Source organism: Saccoglossus kowalevskii, chromosome 4 (genome assembly GCF_978046115.1).
Source record: "Saccoglossus kowalevskii chromosome 4, keSacKowa6.1, whole genome shotgun sequence".
In the NCBI taxonomy this organism is placed as follows: Eukaryota; Metazoa; Hemichordata; class Enteropneusta; family Harrimaniidae; genus Saccoglossus; species Saccoglossus kowalevskii.
In genome coordinates, this window is record NC_140644.1 from 32,552,323 (window position 1) to 32,577,210 (window position 24,888).

The 24,888-nt window shown below is 36.9% G+C and overlaps 1 protein-coding gene across 2 annotated transcripts; it reads right to left on the bottom strand.

Moving 5' to 3' along the window:
• Positions 1 to 203: 203 nt before the first annotated feature.
• Positions 204 to 19,756, bottom strand: LOC100366668 (ELMO domain-containing protein 2-like). 2 transcript variants are annotated; one of them, XM_085498612.1, is made up of 10 exons: positions 19,685 to 19,728; positions 17,682 to 17,838; positions 15,213 to 15,410; positions 15,003 to 15,126; positions 11,789 to 11,918; positions 9,814 to 9,922; positions 9,479 to 9,503; positions 8,330 to 8,398; positions 2,964 to 3,097; positions 204 to 1,989 (listed from the first exon to the last, which is right to left on the bottom strand). In XM_085498612.1, exons 3-10 carry the CDS (start codon positions 15,358 to 15,360, stop codon positions 1,835 to 1,837), a joined length of 894 nt encoding a protein of 297 aa, XP_085354738.1. In that variant the 5' UTR covers positions 15,361 to 15,410; positions 17,682 to 17,838; positions 19,685 to 19,728; the 3' UTR covers positions 204 to 1,834. The 2 variants fall into 2 exon arrangements, with proteins under 2 accessions (XP_085354738.1, XP_006819118.1); XM_006819055.3 differs by lacking the exon at positions 17,682 to 17,838 and having other exon boundaries at positions 19,685 to 19,756.
• Between the last annotated feature and the right edge of the window lie 5,132 nt (positions 19,757 to 24,888).

Here is a 24,888-nt window from a genome sequence, read left to right on the forward strand (position 1 = left end):
CACTTATTTATATTCAACACTGTTTATGATAAATTTTTGTGTACTAAATTTTGTTATCTTTCCAAGAGTGTATTGTCAATGATTTATCTCAATCACATACATTCTGTTTTACTTACTTTAAGTAAACTTTTGTTTTCATTCTGCCATTTGAATATATTTATCTAAATTGGTCGGTAATATTGATATGTAAATAAAACACAATGTGAAGTTTTAGCATTTATTTAAGATAAGATTACATAAATTCATTTTAAAATGAATAGACCCTACAGGTAGTTTTTAAGTTACAACTGAAAATGACAACAATTCTTGTTTCAGTTAACGCCAATAATCACATTTTGGAGATTTTTAATAAGACAATTTAATAATCCAGATTTCTGACCAGGGGCTGATATTTGACATAATTAAAAAACAGGAGGTAAACATTCCTGTTCACAGATATTCATATAACAATGTGTATGTCCTCATAGGAAGAACCATGTGGGAAGGTGTAAGCAGGGAATCTCACAGTTCTTGGAAAAAGCTGTGAAATTATTTCACCTTGAAACAAAATCAGAGGAGTGATCCTCTTAAGTCTGAGTTATTCATACACGCATTTCAAATAATTCAATAAGGAATGCCCCCCTCCCCCTCAAACAGGAAACCTACATGAGACCATAGAAATGACCATTTGTATAGATTTCTTACTTATTCATTGATATTAATTACTGGTCATACCTGTTCTCATTTGTGATTGCACTACATTGCAAAATTAGTGATTAAAACAATGCTAAAATTCATGAAGATATCATTCTTGCAAATTTAAATGGATACTGGATGAACAAATTACCAATCCACAACTCACTGGAGTACATAAAATCATAAAAACACACAAACAGAAATAAACTACATAAAATTTAAATATTTTAAAATATACATTTTGAGGGTGAAGGCAGTGCACAACAAATCACATACATGAAATCTACTTTGAATTAGTGGTCTAATTTTGATGTGTAGGCATAATTTTATACAGATAAATAATATTTAATAATGTCTAGTTTTTGATTTCTAGCAGACTGATAAAAAACATGGCTGATGAAAAACATTATTGACTAAATGTAGGAATTTGCATTCTGGGTAAAGCATATAATTTGCACCCGAGGTAAAGAAGATAATTTGCATTCTGGGTAAAGCAGATAATTTGCACCCGAGGTAAAGAAGATAATTTGCATTCTGGGTAAAGCAGATAATTTGCACCCGAGGTAAAGAAGATAATTTGCATCCTGGGTAAAGCAGATAATTTGCACCCGAGGTAAAGAAGATAATTTGCATTCTGGGTAAAGCAGATAATTTGCACCCGAGGTAAAGAAGATAATTTGCTTGATATACATTAGGCAACAAAAGCCCATTTTAAGGATGCAATATTCATATAAGAACTTTGGTTATGGTTGCCAACCTGAGCAAGTGATTCACAAAATAACTTGGATGTATCAAATTTGTGGGAAAATGAACACTACGCTACACTACGCAAATTCCATGGTGTCATCAAATATACCAGGCCAGAGCAAAATTAGTCCACCACTACTAGATCAAAATTGAAGAATGTCATTTCAGACTTTGCTCACCTTTCACCATCATAAAATATGTATTTTCAAGAAATGATTGTTTTAATTTCCGCTACCCACATGACACCCCCTCCCCAATTTATGCAGAAACATATATCTATTTCCAAAGTCGGTTTCACAATCTAAACTATCAAAGTTTTTTGATCAATTGATTCTTGTTCCATCATATTTTGTAAGTTCATTTATGAGATGTTCAAATCCTAATCCTTGTCATATCACACAGATTGAATGCATCATTCTTTGAAGAACTCTCCTTCTAGAATCACACAATTATCTTTTAGTATTTTAGTGATCTTCTTCTGAAATTTGTCTCGTAGTCGACTGAATTCCATCACATCTTTGGGCTTGGATTGCAGCCAGAATTTATCAAATTCAAATAAAAGATAACCTGAAGGAAAAAAAGAATGAAACAAGTCATTCATGTGACAGTCCCTGTTATCCAATTTAAGATATATAGTTTTGTTTATAGTAATATAACTGGAATACAACCATGTCAGGAATATGATTATGATGATTTTTTAACATTAAAATGATTGACATTTGTATCTGATCGTCAAACAAGTACTTGTCCATATTGAGAGATATTGCTCTGGAACAGCATTCAAAATCAGCCATTTTGAATACATGTATATATATATATATATATATATATATATATAACGAATATATAAAATTTGAATATAATCAGTCAAAGCATGTCAGAGATATGGCTCTAGAATCGCTAAGACAAAATGGTAAAAACATAAGTCCCCATTTTGGACTTTAATCTAGTGACTGCATTTAAAACAAACAAATATTCTGAAAACTATCCACAGCAAAGGCAGTGAAAAGTAAATACCAAAAGAATTGAAAAAAATGAGGTGTTTGGTTTTATAGATGTTTATTAGACAAGCATGTCTAGGAAAAAATAGGTCTGAAATTCTTAAAGGTATTAATGTATTATAGTACAATATATATGATTGAACAGCTATACAAATTAACATATTATACTGGATTCGTAGCCAATGGGAATTGCTGTTACATATTGAGTTACATGACACAAAAGAGTGCAACCATATGGTAACCATAATTGAATATACTCGTAGCAATATGGTTTGTCCTAGTTGAGGGTACAAAACAGGTTGCTTTGGCTAATCATCATAAGGTACAGGTACGTGCATGTCATATATGAATGAATGAACAGATACAAGGATGGTTAGATGCGAATAACAGACAGGTAAATAATGAAGGAATGAATGGGGGGACAAATGAGAGGATCGGTAACTGAATAACTGAATTAATGTATATCTGTTTTGATGAATAGTATTATAATTTGTAATTACATTTCAGCCAAACCAACTGTTACACTTAGAATATACTTACAATAAACTCTGTGAAAATCTGTCATATTTGGCATATCTTGTTTAAGATTATAGAAGTGTACTCTCAATGTGCCATTCAACATTAATGTATAGGCCATATTAGTTATATTGATACCAACAATTGCAAAGGAATATCTGGAAACAAACAAAAAATTAACATTGCAATTAGTGTGAATGTTTTGAAAGAATATTTGGTTTGTTGTCGATTTAGTCTACTGAGGTAATCTGTAAATTGGAAGAAATGCAACTGATTTATGCCACCATGAGAAGTGAAAGTGAAAACGGCTTTTATTTTTAAAATTAGACATCTGTAGAATGAAGCATAATATCGCATTATTAGGTATTATTTAACACCTTTAGGTTCATGTATACTGCTGTATTGTAAAGTAAAATTATGGAATCATAGAAAAGAATGGTTATATGCCTGATCACCAGCTCATCAAAGACAAAACAGATCCATCATTCTTGGATAACAAGTTAACACTATTTAGTTAAGGTGCACATGACCTTATAATGAACAACATCGAGTTGCGAAACTAAAATCTGTGATAAATTATTATTAGGAAATACCGGTAAAGGAATATTATGGAATCCAGTGTTCTCACATCCATGACTGCTGGAAGTGTGAGATCATCAGTATGGGATCAAATCAATCCCACACTCTGTATACATTCATATTAGTGAGATTGAATGACACCCAGAATACTGTCAAATAGTTTGATAAGTAGCATACAAGTTTTCTTAAAACATAGTTGAACTCAGGTGACCTTGCCCTTTGTTATATAATACTATTCCCTTTATCATAGTTTTTTTCAATATGAATATGCATTGTCATAATTAATTTTGAATACAAACAAGTTTTGGGGTAGAAACAACAGTGGAGAATCAGTCTACCGAATGTCCTTGATAGATGTAAATATCTTACAAAAACATTGGTGTCTAATTTGTTTAATAATTTTAAGGAACATAATTTCCAGCTTTATTCAAAGTAATTCAGATATTTTAGTATAACAACAAATGCTTCATCTCAGAAAAAAAGTGCTGCATTTGGACATGAATAGATTCATAAAACATGCAAGATAACAGAAAATCTTAGTTGGCTTTTGTCCAAGTATTTTGTACAGGTGTCTGTCAAAAATTAATGATTCACTGAGACAAATATGAACTGCCTCATTGTGTGACTACTGTATTATATGAAAAGTAAAAAAAAAACGCCCTCTACGAATAGCTATATTGCAAGCTCTCCTTTGTATGCAAATCAACTTAAATAGTTCGTTGGTGTGCAGTGGAGAGAGAAGTCAACAGTACTGTTGAGAATCTACATCTTCCAACACTGCAATCTTTGTTTTTGAAGTGTGTTTTTAAATTAGTATTATAAAAGCTCTATTATTATGTTCTAATAGCTGAAACAAATTCCTGTGAACTTTCATTTGTCGAATGAACTGTTTGTCAAATACAGAATACATATATTTTAGAATATTTTCTTTTTAAAATGTGGATACACCATTTTGCTTTTTATGTATTTTTTATGTATTGTTTTTGATTTGATAACTTTGAACTAAACAGATTTTCTATTAGCTTCAGATCTTGATCAAAGTTTGGCACCCAGTTCATAGGAGTGCTTATAATGATTTTCTAACATCTTGTTTTCTGTAAAGATTTTATTGGTAGGTTTGCAAATGTGTATCAGACTGTGCAAAAAATCTTTCCATGAGTTGGTTTTGAAACCCAGTATAGTATTCCCATGGGATTTGGAAGATACATTACCAACGATATTATTACAAGATAAATGATTCGCTTTATTGAACACATACAACAATGCATATTTCCACTGAGATCAGTGACCTTTGAATGTGTATCACCAGTGATCAGTCAAGTAGAAACAGTCAAAATATTTGATCAGATTTTCTCAATTTTTGCATGATAATTTCATACAGGACTTCTGTTGTTCATACTCAGGAAAGACTTTATACTGATGAATAAGTTTGACCAAGTTTGATAAAGTTTGGAATAGAATTAGTAAAGGTATTGTGTACACAATAGCAATTATTAACAACGACGACAACAACGACGACGACGACGACGACATTGCCAGACAGAAATTGTCCCCTTAATATACCTTTCCCTTCCATCTTTGATGGTATGGGCTAGGTAAAAATGGATGTCTCGCATACAGAAGCTGTGAATTGTCCGACAGTAAATGTGTCCCAGACTTTGTGTTGGCCACATAAGCATCATCATGTACCAGCACATGTAATATAATGACAGTTTTGCTTTTGTCAGTCACTAGAGTCAGTATTTATTTGTTCTTACTAGTTTTAATATATTGTTTTCACATTGTGATATCTTGACCATGACATTCTAAGCCATCAAAAAGAAACTATTAAATAGAACTGAAAGTTGTACAAAATTAGTTTGTCTAAATTAGCTAGATACCTGCAAATATGTGGTAACTAAAATGACAAATATAGTGAATATTGACATACATGCTGGTCAGTATGTGTTTGTAGAAAATATATGTGGGTAAAATGACAGGAAGTGAATCATAAATAATTTGTTTTTAATAATTAATATAATTTGCCAACCTGGTAGGACAAACACAAATTCTATTTATATGGCGTATTTCACCAAAATTAATTAAAGTTCTTGGACAACAAAATTACATTTGTAAATACTTTAATGTGCAGAATCATATGAATATAAATGAGTTATGAACTATTGGTAGTATGATTGCTATAAAAATAATATAATTAACAATTCACAAACCTAATAATTATATTATACTAGAAATGTTATTGTCCGAGTACACTGTTATGACTAGATGAGAGTGTGTTTTTAATTATGCAAGCTATGATGAAATACATTGTATTCCGTGTTTTTTCACATTTAGGAGTAGGCCCTAAACATGAATAACACACAATTAGAGGTAAATCCTGCTGTCAACTAAATCAGCAAAAATAACATAACGGGAATACACCAATGAAAACCACTGCAACACTTAGCTATTTTGGGCTCAAAAGAGATGAATGCAAAAATTATTTTTTCAGAATTATGCAAACAACACCAACAATTTCAGTGGCTCGCTCATGAACTTGAAAGCACTGTCGATCATCGAACATAATAGGGCATAGTGTTTGTATTTTTTTAAATTATGAGACAATTTTATATGTATATATCAATGCTGCCATTAAGAAGAAACTAATTGAATATACTTTCGCTATTCAATGCATCTATAATTACTGTATGCTAGTTCCAAGGATGCAAACAGTATTTCAAAGCTTATCACATTTGTACATGGTTTTTGATAATTTAAAGTTATTCCAATATAATATAATTACATTTAAAATGATTTTGGTATAAATAATATAATGGCAATAAACCAGCACAGGAGTTGTGTATACAACAGTATTTACTTGATTTTTCACATCCACTCTATGTACATACTTGCTGGCCATTGTTTATTGCTTCAATAACAGTACGTTAGAGTATCTTAATAATTAAATATGAAGAAAGAGGGTTCCCTGATGCTGGTTGACTCCCTAACACAGTAGCGACTGATGCCAACTGACTCCCTAACACAGAAGTGCCTGATGCCAACTGACTCCCTAACACAGTAGCGCCCGATGCCAACTGACTCCCTAACACAGAAGCGACTGATGCCAACTGACTCCCTAACACAGAAGCGCCTGATGCCAACTGACTCCCTAACACAGTAGCACCTGATGCCAACTGACTCCCTAACACAGTAGCGCCTGATGCCAACTGACTCCCTAACATAGTAGCAGCTAATGGCAACTGACTCCCTAACACAGTAGCAACTGATGCCGACTGACTCCTTAACACAGTAGCACCTGATGCCAACTGACTCCCTAACACAGTAGTGGCTGATGCCAACTGACTCCTTAACACAGTAGCACCTGATGCCAACTGACTCCCTAACACAAGAGCGCCTGATGCCAACTGACTCCCTAACACAGAAGCGACTGATGCCAACTGACTCCCTAACACAGAAGCGCCTGATGCCAACTGACTCCCTAACACAGTAGCACCTGATGCCAACTGACTCCCTAACACAGTAGCGCCTGATGCCAACTGACTCCCTAACATAGTAGTGGCTAATGGCAACTGACTCCCTAACACAGTAGCAACTGATGCCGACTGACTCCTTAACACAGTAGCACCTGATGCCAACTGACTCCCTAACACAGTAGTGGCTGATGCCAACTGACTCCCTAACACAGAAGCGCCTGATGCCAACTGACTCCCTAACACAGTAGCACCTGATGCCAACTGACTCCCTAACACAGTAGCGCCTGATGCCAACTGACTCCCTAACATAGTAGTGGCTAATGGCAACTGACTCCCTAACACAGTAGCACCTGATGCCAACTGACTCCCTAACACAGTAGTGGCTGATGCCAACTGACTCCTTAACACAGTAGCACCTGATGCCAACTGACTCCCTAACACAGTAGTGGCTGATGCTAACTCACTCCCTAACACAGAAGCGCCTGATGCCAACTGACTCCCTAACACAGTAGCAACTGATGCCGACTGACTCCTTAACACAGTAGCACCTGATGCCAACTGACTCCCTAACACAGTAGCAACTGATGCCGACTGACTCCTTAACACAGTAGCACCTGATGCCAACTGACTCCCTAACACAGTAGTGGCTGATGCCAACTGACTCCTTAACACAGTAGCACCTGATGCCAACTGACTCCCTAACACAGTAGTGGCTGATGCCAACTGACTCCCTAACACAGTAGCGCCTGATGCCAACTGACTCCCTAACACAGTAGCGGCTGATGCCAACTGACTCCCTAACACAGTAGCGGCTAATGGCAACTGACTCCCTAACACAGTAGTGGCTGATGCCAACTGACTCCCTAACACAGAATCGCCTGATGTCAACTGACTCCCTAACACAGTAGCGACTGATGCCAACTGACTCCCTAACACAGTAGCGACTGATGCCAACTGACTCCCTAACACAGTTGTGGCTGATGCTGGCTGACTCCCTAACACAGTAGCGACTGATGCTGGCTGACTCCCTAACACAGTAGCGACTGATGCCAACTGACTCCCTAACACAGTAGCGACTGATGCTTGCTGACTCCCTAACACAGTAGCGACTGATGCCAACTGACTCCCTAACACAGAAGCGCCTGATGCTAACTGACTCCCTAACACAGTAGCGACTGATGCCAACTGACTCCCTAACACAGTAGCGACTGATGCTGGCTGACTCCCTAACACAGTAGCGACTGATGCCAACTGACTCCCTAACACAGTAGCGACTGATGCCAACTGACTCCCTAACACAGTTGTGGCTGATGCCGACTGACAAGATGATAAACTTACCCAAATTTAGGATGATGGGAATGTGATAAAGTCTGTTTTGCTTCTGCATTGAATTGACTTGAAAAGAAACTGTAAACACAAAAAGTCAATTATTAGAAATTTTCATTATTTGTTCATATACTTCCTAGGTTAGTTATGTTTAGCACGCACCTGAAGAACAACAACAAAGTTTATAGAAATATTCACTGTGACTCTTTGTCCAAAGTATTAAAATGAAATGTTCACAGTGACTCTTTGTCTTAAGTACCAAAATGAAATGTTCACAGTGACTCTTTGTCTCAAGTACCAAAATGAAATGTTCACAGTGACTCTTTGTCCGAAGTACCAAAATGAAATGTTCACTGTGACTCTTTGTCTCAAGTACCAAAATGAAATGTTCACTGTGACTCTTTGTCCAAAATATTGAAATGAAATGTTCAGTGACTCTTTGTCTCAGGTACCAAAATGAAATGTTCACTGTGACTCTTTGTCTCAAGTACCAAAATGAAATGTTCATAGTGACTCTTTGTCTCAAGTACCAAAATGAAATGTTCACAGTGACTCTTTGTCTCAAGTACCAAAATGAAATGTTCACAGTGACTCTTTGTCTCAAGTACCAAAATGAAATGTTCACTGTGACTCTTTGTCTCAAGTCCCGAAATAAAATGTTCACTGTGACTCTTTGTCCAAAATATTGAAATGAAATGTTCACAGTGACTCTTTGTCTCTAAGTACCAAAATGAAATGTTCACAGTGACTCTTTCAGACTTTGTCTCAAGTACCTGAAATGTTCACAGTGACTCTTTGTCTCTAGTACCAAAATGAAATGTTCACAGTGACTCTTTGTCTCAAGTACCAAAATGAAATGTTCAGTGACTCTTTGTCTTAAGTACCAAAATGAAATGTTCACAGTGACTCTTTGTCTCAAGTACCAAAATGAAATGTTCAGTGACTCTTTGTCTTAAGTACCAAAATGAAATGTTCACGATGACTCTTTGTCTTAAGTACCAAAATGAAATGTTCACAGTGACTCTTTGTCTCAAGTACCAAAATGAAATGTTCAGTGACTCTTTGTCTTAAGTACTAATCAAGTGGCAATACATTTTTGGGAGGAGGGCAAGTATTTCTATCAGAGGTGTTTTTAATACAGTATTATTTCATAATACTTACAGTAAATTATTAAGTCCCAACATACCTGAAAGATAAACATAAAACAAGTATTGTTAATTTCTAGTATAAATTGAATAGGATTACAGTAAGCAGATAGCGGCACATGTAAATCTGTCCATTGGCGTAAAAATGGGTGTGCGATTTTTAATACATAATGTTTAGGTTTTAGAATAAACAAAGATATCAAAAAACACTGCAGTTGTGCATCGCTGTTCTTTTCTAGTTTTGGTATAAAACAGACATTCTGTTCCCATTATTTTTATTTTCCACTTTTTTGGGGGGAACTTGTATGATGGGAAGAACTACTCACTGAGAGCCTTAAATTATTCACTCACCCATTCCACGGAAATCTGTTTTGGGATCATCCCCTTGGAATCCAATGTCACTCCATTGTTTAGTGATTCTAGATTGCAGTTTATTATTAGGCATTAATAATTCCCAAAGCTAGGAAATAAAACAAATTAATCAATTGGTATTTCATAGAACTGCCCTCTAGTGGTGGAAATCAGAATAAACATGCAGTCCCAAGTATACCAAAATAGCAAAATATCATATTTCCTTTTTTTTAATTCTTATTTTCTCTATAATATTTCAATGATGTACCACAAAAAAAACAAACTCAGATAAGGCTTGCATAAGCTGTACCATAAGTTTGGCTTCAGTCAATAATGAAGAAATCAGTCAAGCAAAGTCAGCCATCCCTAATCAAGATACTGTAAAACATGATGAAAAAGCGGCATGCAATTTTAGCAAATTGTGGTAAAATGACGTAATAGCGAAATGTTGATTTAGCGAATCTCTCTTATCATTGTTGATTTCTTTGTTTGACGGCCATTTTGAAATGATAATAAAGTCAGTGCACACAAAACACAGCTATTTTATTCAGATATAAGTAGATTTATTGAAAACGGTCACAATTGGCCATCTTGGATTGTAACAGAACATGAATCAATATATATGTGTAACATGATTTAACAATTAGATTGTTGCAGTAAAAATTAGCATAGCGCAATAACTTGATTAATTCGCGGTCCCTATTAATTGACGTACCCATTTTATTTTCGAACGCTAATTTTTAAATGTATCCTTTTAATTCGCGATGTTCAAAAACATGTTTAAAATTGTATCCTATTAATTCGCGGGCCAGAATAACTCAGAATATATTGCATGAAGACATTAAAAATATACATATAATTTTATGTTATCAGTACTTGGTGTAGCCGCAATCGCAGATGATCTCCGTCATCACAGCCTTTCAGTTAGCAAGCAGTTTAGGTTCGGTCAAGATTTGACCTGAAAAAAATCATTCCCCCACAACACTACAGATGTTGGGCAAGATTATTACTTAGTCGATAAATATCCATCGGTCAGCACATCGATTACGAATTTCCGTGATGGACATGGCTTTTCGTCGCTGGTCCACAGGGTTCCATCGACCATGTGTTCGCCATTTTGGAAAGTGATTTTATTCTATGGTGCGTAAATTGACGTTTTTGATTGGTCGGGCAATTGACCTCATGTCATACTTAAACAAAAGTGCTTGACAAAAAAAAACAATTATGTAAACAATGAACACATTGCTACAAAAATGCAATCAACGGGGCAGAAGACCACCTTATCCGAAGCAACACTGAAATATCAGAAATCATTGCCGATCTGCTTTTAGACGACGATGAAGATGGTGATTGGTTTGACGGCTTCACTGCCGACGACCTATCGAACAATTAATAATTTGTGTCTGACGGTACTGCCTAGAAAAAAAAAAAAAGCAGTGCAGCCAGATGTGTTCATTGTTTGTTTGTGTACAGAGTGACCTTTGCCATTTCACTGTTCCATTTCAAGTGTAACATGGTGCATGGTCCTTGACGCAGTGCGTGTTCTCTGCCCGACTAAACGCCATGAATGTCGCAAGCCACGAGTCTCAGAGGCACTAAAACAACGTCCTGTAATCGTGCTCATTGGAAAACAAAACAAATCACGAATAAATTTATGAAAACAGCTCCTTTTTGAATCAATCTAAAAGTACTCTTTTAATTCGCGCACCAAAAACCAATAATTTACGTTTTTACGCTATTAATTCGCGCACTTGAAAAAATAGTTATTTTTACTACCGCGAATTAAACGAGTTTTTACAGTATACATAAAAAACGTTTGATCAAAATTGTCAGTGCAACTCAGAAAAGTTGTTGTACACACAATAAATTATTCACCAGCAGAACGATAGACCAACAGACAGTTCTACCGACAGACAGATAAACCAGCAGACAGATGGACTGGCAGATAGATGGTCGAACAAATAACAATATGTACCTGCATCAACATATTTTCATGTTCTTGGTTCTCAGAATTATAAGGAGTCTTTCTAGTGACTTCCACTTCAGCTAACAAATTCTTATATCCATGGATTTGTGTCAAACAAGCTGTAAGATAGGGACCAAATCTGTGAAAAATAAAATAAATTGCCATTTAGACTGATCTGTGTTAAACCATATCAATTGCTAAATTCATGTTTAATAATATTTATGCAATTGCTACCATCACATCTACATTGGTATTCACCCAAGGTCTTGGCAGTCAAACCTGTGTATAGCAATCATGCAAGGCCTTTGCAGTCAAACCTGTGTATAGCAATCACCCAAGGCCTTTGCAGTCAAACCTTTGTATAGCAATCACCCAAGGCCTTTGCAGTCAAACCTGTGTAAAGCAATCACCCAAGACCTTTGCAGTCAAACCTGTGTATAGCAATCATGCAAGGCCTTTGCAGTCAAACCTGTGTATAGCAATCACCCAAGGCCTTTGCAGTCAAACCTGTTTATAGCAATCACCCAAGGCCTTTGCAGTCAAACCTTTGTATAGCAATCACCCAAGGCCTTTGCAGTCAAACCTGTGTAAAACAATCACCCAAGGCCTTTGCAGTCAAACCTGTGTAAAACAATCACCCAAGGTCTTTGTAGTCAAACCTGTGTAAAACAATCACCCAAGGCCTTTGCAGTCAAACCTGTGTAAAACAATCACCCAAGGCATTTGCAGTCAAACCTGTGTAAAACAATCACCCAAGGTCTTTGTAGTCAAACCTGTGTAAAACAATCACCCAAGGCCTTTGCAGTCAAACCTTTGTATAGCAATCACCCAAGGCCTTTGCAGTCAAACCTGTGTAAAACAATCACCCAAGGCCTTTGCAGTCAAACCTGTGTAAAACAATCACCCAAGGTCTTTGTAGTCAAACCTGTGTAAAACAATCACCCAAGGCCTTTGCAGTCAAACCTGTGTAAAACAATCACCCAAGGCATTTGCAGTCAAACCTGTGTAAAACAATCACCCAAGGCCTTTGTAGTCAAACCTGTGTATAGCAATTACCCAAGACCTTTGCAGTCAAACCTGTATAAAGCAATCACCCAAGGCCTTTGCAGTCAAACCTGTGTAAAACAATCACCCAAGGCCTTTGCAGTCAAACCTGTGTAAAAAAATCACCCAAGATCTTTGCAGTCAAACCTTTGTATAGCAATCACCCAAGGCCTTTGCAGTCAAACCTGTGTAAAACAATCACCGAAGGCCTTTGCAGTCAAACCTGCATAAAACAATCACCCAAGGCCTTTGCAGTCAAAACTTTATATAGCAATCACCCAAGGCCTTTGCAGTCAAACCTGTGTAAAGCAATCACCCAAGGCCTTTGCAGTCAAACCTGTGTATAGCAATCACCCAAGGCCTTTGCAGTCAAACCTTTGTATAGCAATCACCCAAGGCCTTTGCAGTCAAACCTGTGTAAAGCAATCACCCAAGGCCTTTGTAGTCAAACCTGTGTATAGCAATCACCCAAGGCCTTTGCAGTCAAACCTGTGTATAGCAATCATGCAAGGCCTTTGCAGTCAAACCTTTGTATAGCAATCACCCAAAGCCTTTGCAGTCAAACCAGTGTAAAGCAATCATGCAAGGCCTTTGCAGTCAAACCTGTGTATAGCAATCATGCAAGGCCTTTGCAGTCAAACCTGTGTATAGCAATCATGCAAGGCCTTTGCAGTCAAACCTGTGTAAAGCAATCATGCAAGGCCTTTGCAGTCAAACCTGTGTAAAGCAATCACCCAAGGCCTTTGCAGTCAAACCTGTGTATAGCAATCACCCAAGGCCTTTGCAGTCAAACCTGTGTAAAGCAATCATCCAAGGCCTTTGCAGTCAAACCTGTGTATAGCAATCACCCAAGGCCTTTGCAGTCAAACCTGTGTATAGCAATCATCCAAGGCCTTTGCAGTCAAACCTGTGTAAAGCAATCATGCAAGGCCTTTGCAGTCAAACCTGTGTATAGCAATCATGCAAGGCCTTTGCAGTCAAACCTGTGTATAGCAATCATGCAAGGCCTTTGCAGTCAAACCTGTGTAAAGCAATCATGCAAGGCCTTTGCAGTCAAACCTGTGTAAAGCAATCACCCAAGGCCTTTGCAGTCAAACCTGTGTAAAGCAATCATCCAAGGCCTTTGCAGTCAAACCTGTGTAAAGCAATCATCCAAGGCCTTTGCAGTCAAACCTGTGTATAGCAATCACCCAAGGCCTTTGCAGTCAAACCTGTGTATAGCAATCATCCAAGGCCTTTGCAGTCAAACCTGTGTATAGCAATCACCCAAGGCCTTTTGCAGTCAAACCTGTGTATAGCAATCATGCAAGGCCTTTGCAGTCAAACCTGTGTAAAGCAATCATGCAAGGCCTTTGCAGTCAAACCTGTGTAAAGCAATCACCCAAGGCCTTTGCAGTCAAACCTGTGTAAAGCAATCACCCAAGGCCTTTGCAGTCAAACCTGTGTAAAGCAATCATCCAAGGCCTTTGCAGTCAAACCTGTGTATAGCAATCACCCAAGGCCTTTGCAGTCAAACCTTTGTATAGCAATCATGCAAGGCCTTTGCAGTCAAACCTGTGTATAGCAATCACCCAAGGCCTTTGCAGTCAAACCTGTGTATAGCAATCATGCAAGGCCTTTGCAGTCAAACCTGTGTATAGCAATCATGCAAGGCCTTTGCAGTCAAACCTGTGTATAGCAATCACCCAAGGCCTTTGCAGTCAAACCTTTGTATAGCAATCACCCAAGGCCTTTGCAGTCAAACCTGTGTAAAGCAATCACCCAAGACCTTTGCAGTCAAACCTGTGTATAGCAATCACCCAACGGGTATAAAAAAGACAAATGTAAAACACTAAACATACAATCATCTTCTATTATTTTGGAATTCATACACAGGTTTATTTGAGCAAACTTGTGCCAAGAAGGCTGGACAGTTGTCACATTAGACAGGTGGTCTTCATGTACCCGTCACCTCAACATGTAAATTGCATTGGGACTGCACAAAAGTGGTCAATATGAGCAAGTGGTCAATAACACAGCTTTGAATGTACAATCAATTAAATAACATTTTCTCACAATTACATGTTGATAAATTTAATAGGAGGAGCTTTCTGTATTACTGAACCGAAAAAAACTACTCAATATGGGTCACTGACATAAATTGTCATTTGTGTTTTAGTCAGTAATAGCATGTACATACTGTGGATCTTCATCTTGATGGATTCCTTTTATTGCCATAATATTAGCCACAGCTTCATCAACACGTTCTCCATTTGTCAAGGCTTTCTTAACAGCTGCAGTATGGGAATGTTTGAGACATGATTCTAACAAACAAGGAGAGAAGATGATTACTCAATTATGATTTGACAAATCATCATGCACACGTATACATATCAACTACACAACTCACCAATTTTCTTTGTCCTTTTAGCACCAACATTGTATTTACTACAGATTCTCTGTAGTTCACAGACACCAGTTACTTTGTGTAGAAACCACTTAATCATCCCACGTAGGAACGAAAAATAGATGTACAACCAGAGTTGGTGCCAAGTCATGACAACAAATCTCTTCTGATCATGTCAAATGGCAGTCTTCTCCTAGAAAGCTGAATGAATGAAAAAATGACATCAGTATTAGTCAAAAAGAAGATAATATTTGTTGGTTTTATTTTCAATATGAGTGCCAAATTTTGCTTGGATATGTTGCTGTGCTGATATTTTTATAGACTGTCGACAGTCCAGCCTAATTTGTTAGTATACTAAACCAGCAAAAGGCGAGGGCGTTTGCAAGAAATGATGCGAGCATTTTAGCGAAGGCTTGAGGCCTGTTAACGTTTGTAACCGCCCTCACGCAACATAAAAAGGTTTTCCACTGGTACATGCATGAGCTGTCAATCACTCTCTGTTCTCATCAGTACTACGTTAGTATTATTGCTGTTTGCTGATTCAGTATATTGACAAATTAGGCCTGAAAGCTGATGACAGTCTAATACTTTTTAGGAACTTTTATACAATTCAAATATTTCATGAGAAAACAAAAACTAAACTGTAATGTAATCTATTAGCTATTGGCCTTACAATTGTGAACCGCAAAAATGTGACGTTATTCTGAAAGTTCCAGTTTAATGAATCATGGAGTTATTTTTTTTTATTTAAATCTATAAGTACATAGTCCCCTTCCATTTTTTTAACAAACATTTAAAACATTGTGTCTCAGTATGAACCTATTACTGGCAAACCCTAAAAAGCAGAATTCTGTTAGAAATTCTGGCCAGAATTGCATTAAAATAATAATTATAAGAGGTCTTTAATTACTCTAATTGTAAACTGTTCATAAATTAGTTTTAAAATAATTGCTGAAACATTCATAAGTATCGTCATTGCTATCAAGGGACAACACTCTGTGTGGAGTGCTCTTGTCACGTTGACCATACCAGTCAGTCACATTTTGGTGGCAAAATAAATTGTGGTTTCCTATAAATTCTCCAGACAATATTTCAGTTGGGTATGTACATGTGTTTATATTTCAGTCGGTTATGCACATGTGTTTATATTTCAGTTGGGTATGCACATGTGTTTATATTTCAGTTGGGTATGCACATGTGTTTATATTTCAGTTGGGTATGCACATGTGTTTATATTTCAGTTGGGTATGCACATGTGTTTATATTTCAGTTGGGTATGCACATGTGTTTATATTATACCTACTATTATGATTCAAGTAAGACTTAATAGTTTTGAGGTAAACAATTAATGCCTAAACTGTCAACAGTCACTCTGACCTAATGTTTGTTTGTTCAACAAAAAGAATTAATCAAATTACATTGTAGCATTTGGTTAAATCATTTTACATGAAATAAACACATTATGCCAGAGGAACTGACAAGAGCCTATTAATGCCAACAAAATTGAAAGCAAATTTATTCAATTTCGTTTAATTGAAAAATGTTTAAAACTTCTCGAAGGAATTAAAATGGTTAAATAACAAAGAATAAACATACACTCACTAACAAAAGTCACATCAATAAGCAAACAATGATTTAAAATAAAATAAAATGCAGAATTCAAGATATTTGTAATATGGAATAGGACAATTTAATTTTTTTAAATTGGGAGGAGGTGTTACCGTCTTTGAAAAAAAAAATTTTCAATAAATTTTGCCAGTGACATATGGATTACAGTGTTTTGGATTTTCATTAATAGCAGGCACTTTCTATGATTGTTGAAGTTCATGAAATTGTTTATGTGTTTGTTGCTAAACGATTTTAAGAAACGGCTCATTAATTCATCAAATTAATACTTTTCTTGTTGAACCCTTAGATTTTCTTGAACAACCAAATAAATAATTGCAATAGTATGAATGACTATGGTGGCATGTGTTAATGATACACTAGTAACAAAATTATTTAACAACTAATTTGAGAATTGATTTACATTGCACGGGAGTCACTTGGACATTTCGTGACAAGTGTCATTTAGACATGAACACTTCATGCCAGTTTGAGTGTGCGTGTGTGTGTGTGTGTGATGGGGGAAAGTTTAACTTTTTACTAAATTGACTGAAATTTAGAAGAGTTATGCTTATTCAAAGAGCTGTCATCATCACATCACGCCATGCATGTGCGAGATATGAGACGTTACCAAGTTTTAATTTCTTTGGTGATTGGAGGGTATTGTAGCAGTCACCACCTATAATTAGAAGCACCCAGGTCAAAACTCATACTACTGAGCGTATTGGATTGTGGGAAAAGAAATGTTTATCAACACAAATATTGCACATGCGCAGCACGATGACCACTGCCCTTTAAAAAAGGGTTCAATAGCTTCCCAGACGCTTGCTGGAGGTAGTGTTTGCAAGTTTCACCATAGTTGCACACCTTATTGAACGCTACTTCACACTAGTGCAGGCATAGCCCTGAGTACAGTTCTGTAGGTTAGCCTCCTTCCACTGATTAGTCATAATCAGCCAAAATGTCTATCGACCAATCTAGCAACCATAAATCTTCTTCTTGGAGTCGAAAAATTAACACAATGCTGGAAAATTTGCGAATGCAACAAAATGTTATTTCATTTATAAATACAAATCTTGTCAAGAACAAGAAAATGTTGACTCTCGTGGAAAATCTTCTGTAATTTCACTTCCAGTTAAGGTTATTTGGGATAGTTAAACATATCATACTGCTTATTTATAGCCGCAAAGGTGAATGCCTCTTGAATCACCTGATACAGCATTTCACATAGTGACAAATTCACAGTCTATACGATTTAGGACTGTGGGGCCGAATGATCAGCAGTAGGAGGCCAACCTACAGGATTGTACTCGGGGCTAGTGCAGGTAATGAAAATTATATAGTAGGTATCAAACTGTAAGAAACAGTTGACAACACTGCATTCTTGCCAAGCATTCTGTACTCAGACCAATTTCCAGTGACTAGCAATAAAATGTATACTTCAAAAACTAGACTGCATCAAGCATGGACGTACTAGAGATGGACGCTGCACAGTGTTTACTCGCTTTGATGTATGTGCGTTGCCGCCACCAGATTACTGTTAATCCAGATCGTGTCTGCATAATTTCCTGTCCACGGGAAACGATCACAAACACGCCCGATTATAGCTCGGTTCATCTTCGTTTTGTCCCGAACATCACCAACGATCTGTTTACGATCGTCAAGAGAAAACAAAATGGCGACGAACAGGCAACAGAGAAAGTTTGGTCTCGGTTCGGATTTTGTTGATCACGACATTTTAGAACTCAACGATAATGATTTTGATATTGAAGAAATTGAAACTGTCGACTCAGTCGTCCCTGAAGAGGACGAACAGCAGTATTGTTTCTTGCGAGAGCGCACCATTAACGTGAAAGCTAATGTTAAAGGCCCAATTCACTTGCCCCGGGCAAGTGTGAATTGGAGGTGTGGCTATTCTAATGCATGGTGTTAATCACTTGCGTAGCCTATGATGCATCCTGTTTCAGCGGTCCAACATCACATGACTTTGATTGACAGTAGTAATTATTCAAGATTAGTCGCGCATCCCTTTCCCCGGTTCATGTTCTTTACATTTATCCGCCAAAATCTCAGCTCGTACACAATTTATTGTCATAAATATTACACACAGTCACTGCTGTGATATTCATAGTCACATGCATCCACTTTGGCACGACATAATTGACCTGTAAGTTCGAGAAAACACGTTTTTACCGGAGCTTGGCTGGAGCTGTTTACTACAGCTTGACAAGCAAGGAAATGATCCCTATTGTTTAGGAGCGTATTTATAGTATACCTGGGCCTTTAAAGAAGTCCATGTTTAACATCGAATTACGGCGGCCGAACTTTTCCGAACATTTCAAGCTTTGTGCCATCTGTAAATTTCACTCGAATTGAACATCGGATAAAAAAATCGTCATCCGCTCACACCGGGTTTACTGGCAATATTAAATTAAAATTGTTAATAAATGCAGAAGAACGGTACAGACATGCTCGTAAACTTGCCTAGAATATACGGATCTGTGTTAAACCCTTGATTTACAACTTAACATTGCACCAGCTCAGGGGCAAGGTCTGTATTTATTTATTTTTTGACCCAATATAATATAAAATTTAAGATTCGAATCTTGTCGTGAAAATCAAAACTAAATCGGGCGGCAACTCAGCCAAGATGAAAGTACGTCTACCTATTCATAAATTTAAGATGAGTGCAATAGAAAGACAATGCGTCTTATCAGGTGTGAATCACCGTGCAGCGTATACAGGCTGTTGCTCGCCTAGGCGATTCTAGCAAGGGACGTGCCCATGAGAGTGAGACCGTATAGTGGATGTCATGAAGCATGCATTTTTATATTGAGTCACGAACTAGGCACAACACATGATGAACTCACCGTTAAGTGGCACCTACAGCAACAACGTTCGTCCGAAAATCAGGAAATGTCACCAAGGAAATGTTGTTTAGTTGTTGGCATTTATTTACTCCAGAAACAAAACAGAACAGAATCCTGGCAAAAACGTGATTGTGAGACAGAGCGCCCTCATTTTTTTATTTTCGTATGTGTCGCGATTGGAGTGTAACGTATAAGTCCAATAAAATGCATTCATTGTTTACGAACACATGCGAGTATCTTTCCGATTTTCTATAACTTGCTTTGACCAAAGTTGAAAAGTTTGCATAAATGAAATTTTAAAAACCGTACACTGTGTACCATGAAGGTATGATTTTGTAAATGTGTTATAATTCAAACGGCTATTGAAAACCACTAGACCAATCACCACGCGTTTAGAATGCATGGCCGGGAATCGGGTAATGTAACCCACGGAAGCGTCTTCATTGGATTTGAAAGAAGCACGAGAATGTTCCTGGATAAATATTTATAAATGTCCATAGAACAAATTAATACCTTCATGAAACCAGGGAGCTGTAATGAGATGAAACCGACAACATAGTAAATGAATTAAAAAATGAAACAAAAATGAGAAATTAAATTCACAGAAAGTAATCATAGCCATTATTCATTTGATGTTATTTGACCAAAGTAATGATCGTAGCTCGTGTATACGTTCGTACACATGCATATGGAAGAGAGTTCGGATTACACTGTGGATGAAATACCAACTGTTTGATTTTGATTTATGGTGCTTTTCCAACTGAAACATAAAGTAATGCACTGGTATTGGGGCGCTAATGCTATTGAATATCCTGGCGCACCTCCCCCTAAATCCGTGCATGTTATGTATTAGGCACATTGCTAAAGTTTGTAATGATAATTTCCAGGTACGCTGGAAGTTTGATGTCAAGCGAAAACACTCAGTGATGACTTCGTATTCGAAATATGGTGCGTTATTCGGTGAGAACACTTGTTCGTTTTTCAATTTTTCTTGTAAACACACCAAAATTGTTTTTATTGTCGATAATTCTGCTTTCTATTTCTTCGTCAAGCAGTTTAATTTACAAGAGATCTGTAAAGTACTTAATTAATGGCGCTCTGGTTTCAGATTTCTGCTCACTGCGTTGGTGCATCTTCAAAATTTAATACCAGCATTTTTTTTTTCATCGAAAATAATTCATTATTTTCCCACAATGACTTCTTTTATTCCAATCACCATTTGGAGATTTGGCGAGTTCATTAAAGACAAGTTTTTTATGTTTTGACTTATAAAATAAATGAAAAGAATATCTCTTCAAAGTTCGAGGAAAGATCAAATGTCTTTCCAACAAGACAACGACGCTGCTTCGTGGAAGAGAAGAGAAATTATTAGTTACAACACCTGCTGGGCTTCATTTTTTGAATTAAAGAAAGTTTACATTTCATAATGCATAACCTGGCTCTGGAAAATATATCGCTGTTTTTTTTAATTAAATATTTAATATTTTACCATAATAATGCCGCTGACTCTTGACTACAGTGCCACATCGATGGCTTGCTTATTCGTTTGATAAATACCGTTCTGACACTTTTTAAACTCATTCATAAACAAGTGGCCTTCATACTGTATTATCGCGACCTAAACGGGGGAAAGATCGGGTAATGTAGTCAATGTTCTCGGGGGAACGTCTTTAGTTGCCCCAGAGCGTTAGTCATTGTCATAGGACGCGCGCCGGCGTGTTCCAACAACTATCAACCAATCACGCAGAACGACGCGCGCGAACAAGGAGTAAATGAGTGACGTAACAAAACAACATTGTACTAGTCATCAGCAATAATGTCATTGTTTATAATACAACCCATGTCACTCAATCTTAACAACACTACGATTTCGTAACCCAAGTAATCAAGACACAACCTAACGAAGTCTGCCGTATCTTATAACTCAAGCACTTTAGACATACAGCCGTAATCTGACAATGTTGTTCACAATTGGTATAATGGTGGCACACTTCTGGACGAAGAAATCAAAGACAACTTTTGATTTCGGAAGTTTGTCGATTGAGAGAGATCTCCAAAGGTTCGTATGAAGCCTCGTATTTGTCCTGACCGTATTAAACAAACTGGTCAATATTGTGAATGTGACCACATTTATTTGTTCATATTCGCTTCCAATTACAGATAATGTCAAACTTTGTTGAAAACAGCTTATGCCTATCTAACGGGAACTGTGTGACATCATCAACATATTCAATAATACATACACCCATGTACTTGAGACTAACTTCTACAATTCAAAATACAAAGCCTGTCTTTTTGGATGATTTGTATTTTGAGATTTAAGACATTTCTCTCATTGTATGTTATTATTTTCACGTATTTAGAATGGCCGACTACATCATCAAAACACAAGAGACGAGAGCTTCTAACGATTCTAATAAAGGGGAGAAAAATCCAGTCGATGCTTTCTCGTCTGTTGCGACGCACGAACACGAGATCTCGTCTGTTACGACGCACGAACACGAGATGTCGTCTGCTACGACCCACGAACACGATATATCACAAGTATAACGTACAATGATGTGAATTCGCGTATAATAAGCGATAAAGAAACACGAAGACAGTCGACGACAGTTAAACAGTCGACGGCGAGGGATGCGACTATGGAAGTCTTTCGCGAAGATACCATGAAACCGAAGGCCCCGACGGTGGTGACCTTCGAGGTGTTGACGTTGTCCATCAACAAGTTAGAATATAATTTGATGAAAGGTTTACAACCACGGACAAAACGAACACATTAGTTATTTTAATGAAGAGAAACATTTGTTTACAAGTGTATTTTGAAACGATTGTACAAAACAATTATTTAAATAAATAAATTAATACATTAAGTGAAAAAGAATTTCAGTAGTTCAGATCAGTAATTTATACAACCATGTACACAGGGTAACTCAAATTGTTGTATACGAAGAGTACTACTGTAAAACACTTTATTTTAGCTGGAAATAATTTTCGATAACAAGACATTTTAGCTGTTTTGTATGAAATTCATGAAACGTATTTTCACTGATTCATTCTTTCAGCGACAATTGCGAAAATAAATTCCAAGTGAAAATAAAGTAATTTATATTAGTACACTGTAATTAGGTGGTTTGTCCACAGTGGTGATGTGTGTAAGAGGTCATCATAGAGGGTACGACATTCCATCGCAACTCACACAAGAACACGTGGCATATCGCATATCTCACACCTGATGCCAACCCAGAATTCAGAAAATGTGCATATTTTATGAAACTCTAAGAAAACCCCTGTACATTGAATGTGGGTTATCTCGTGAGTGTCTGCACAAACCTTTTATGTATTTTGTCACACGTAAGAGATCTGTATTAACCAAATTGAGCAAGCGATACAACAATACTTTCATTGAATTGTGTATTGGCGATTATAGTTAGTAGATATTTACGAATATTCGTAAACTTTCAAATATGAGCTGGGTGCCTAAAACAGAAACCAAAAAACAAACATTCTTGGCATTTTTAAGCTGGACACCTAACTATGTTCATAAAACTATGCATACAACCTACTAACACGAGATCGGAACTAGTGTATTGAAGCCATGCAACTAGTGAAGTGGAAACTTGGCTACTTATAGATTCATTGCTGTTATTATTACAGGAATTTGCAAAATGTCCCTAAAATCACACGTCCTTTATAGGGTACTGGAGTACTAATAGTAACTGCAGATTTGAACACGAACAACTTGGTCTGTTGAATTCGCAGGTGGTGCATAACAACATGGATGTACTAAGAGTACATCCATGATAACAACAAAGATTTTCAAAATGGCGAGGGCGCGATAATACCACATTGTATTTCAACAGATCGGCAATTCCCCAAAATGTAAAAAGTGAACGAATGGTTAACAAACTATTTGAAAAGACGGTGGTAGTCGCACGTATTCGAATTTCATGCAAACAAACAATGTATTTTACACGCTATCGACCAGGACGCGACGTGACGACCAAGCCCTTCTGCGAGTTCAAGAATAAATGACCATTTTCCTGTCAGTGAAAATAGTGCACATGGATTAAATTGTTAAATAACAATTTACATACATGTGGAATTATGTCCTTTCTTTGGGTGGCCGGTATTTGCAGTCAAAGAACGTTTAAAGGACGGCGGTTGTCGCGCCGCGTCCTGATCGATGTGGGTATCGTAGCGACGTACACAGCGCGTGTAAAATGCATTGTTTGTTTACCACGTACGTGAAATTAGAGCACGTTCTGTGAGACGACCACCGTCCTTTAAAGGTCGAAGGTGAACTCAAGCTTCTGGGTGGGTAAGTTTGTTCCCAAACATAATATTACCTACGCACACAATATTATCAAGACGGCTGCACTACACTAAAACAGAATTTGTGCTGGGGACATATCATTTCTTGTAGAACCTTTTCGTAAAAAAATGTCCATGCAGTTTAAAAGGCTACAGTCGTCGTGCCGCGTCCTGTTCGATATGGGACTCATACGACGCATACAACGCGTGCAAAGTACATTGTTTACATGGAATTCGAACACGCGCTGCGCGACGACCACCGCGCTTTAACATTGTGCTTGCATGTCATTATTTTGTTTAGCTGCTATTGCTTTATACCCTTTCTCAACCACCAAGTAACTAACTAAGTATAATAATAAATACAGTATAGAAAATAGGTATATATACCATTGGTATTTTGCTTGCATGTGATGTCATTTTATAAAGTGAGTTAGAATTATCAAGCGCTACAATTTTAACGTTTTAACACGCTGACCAATTCTGACATTTTAACATGCTGGCCAATTCTGACATTTTAACACGCTGACCAATTCTGACATTTTAACACGCTGACCAATTCTGACATTTTAACACGCTGACCAATTCTGACATTTTAACATGCTGACCAATTCTGACATTTTAACATGCTGGCCAATTCTGACATTTCAATATGCTGGCCAATTCTGACATTTTAACACGCTAATAGTTTCAGGAGATTTTTTGACCGATTATAAAAACTTTATGCCCAATTTTCGTCTTGTGACCCTAAGATTTCCCAGATGAACTCGACATTGCACTAGACTTTTTTCGTGTAATGGTTGATATGCCTGGCAACATTCATTATTATGTTACATTTTCTGACATTACAAAAATGTGTCATATTTTGTGACGTGCTGTGCCATAACTGTAATGAA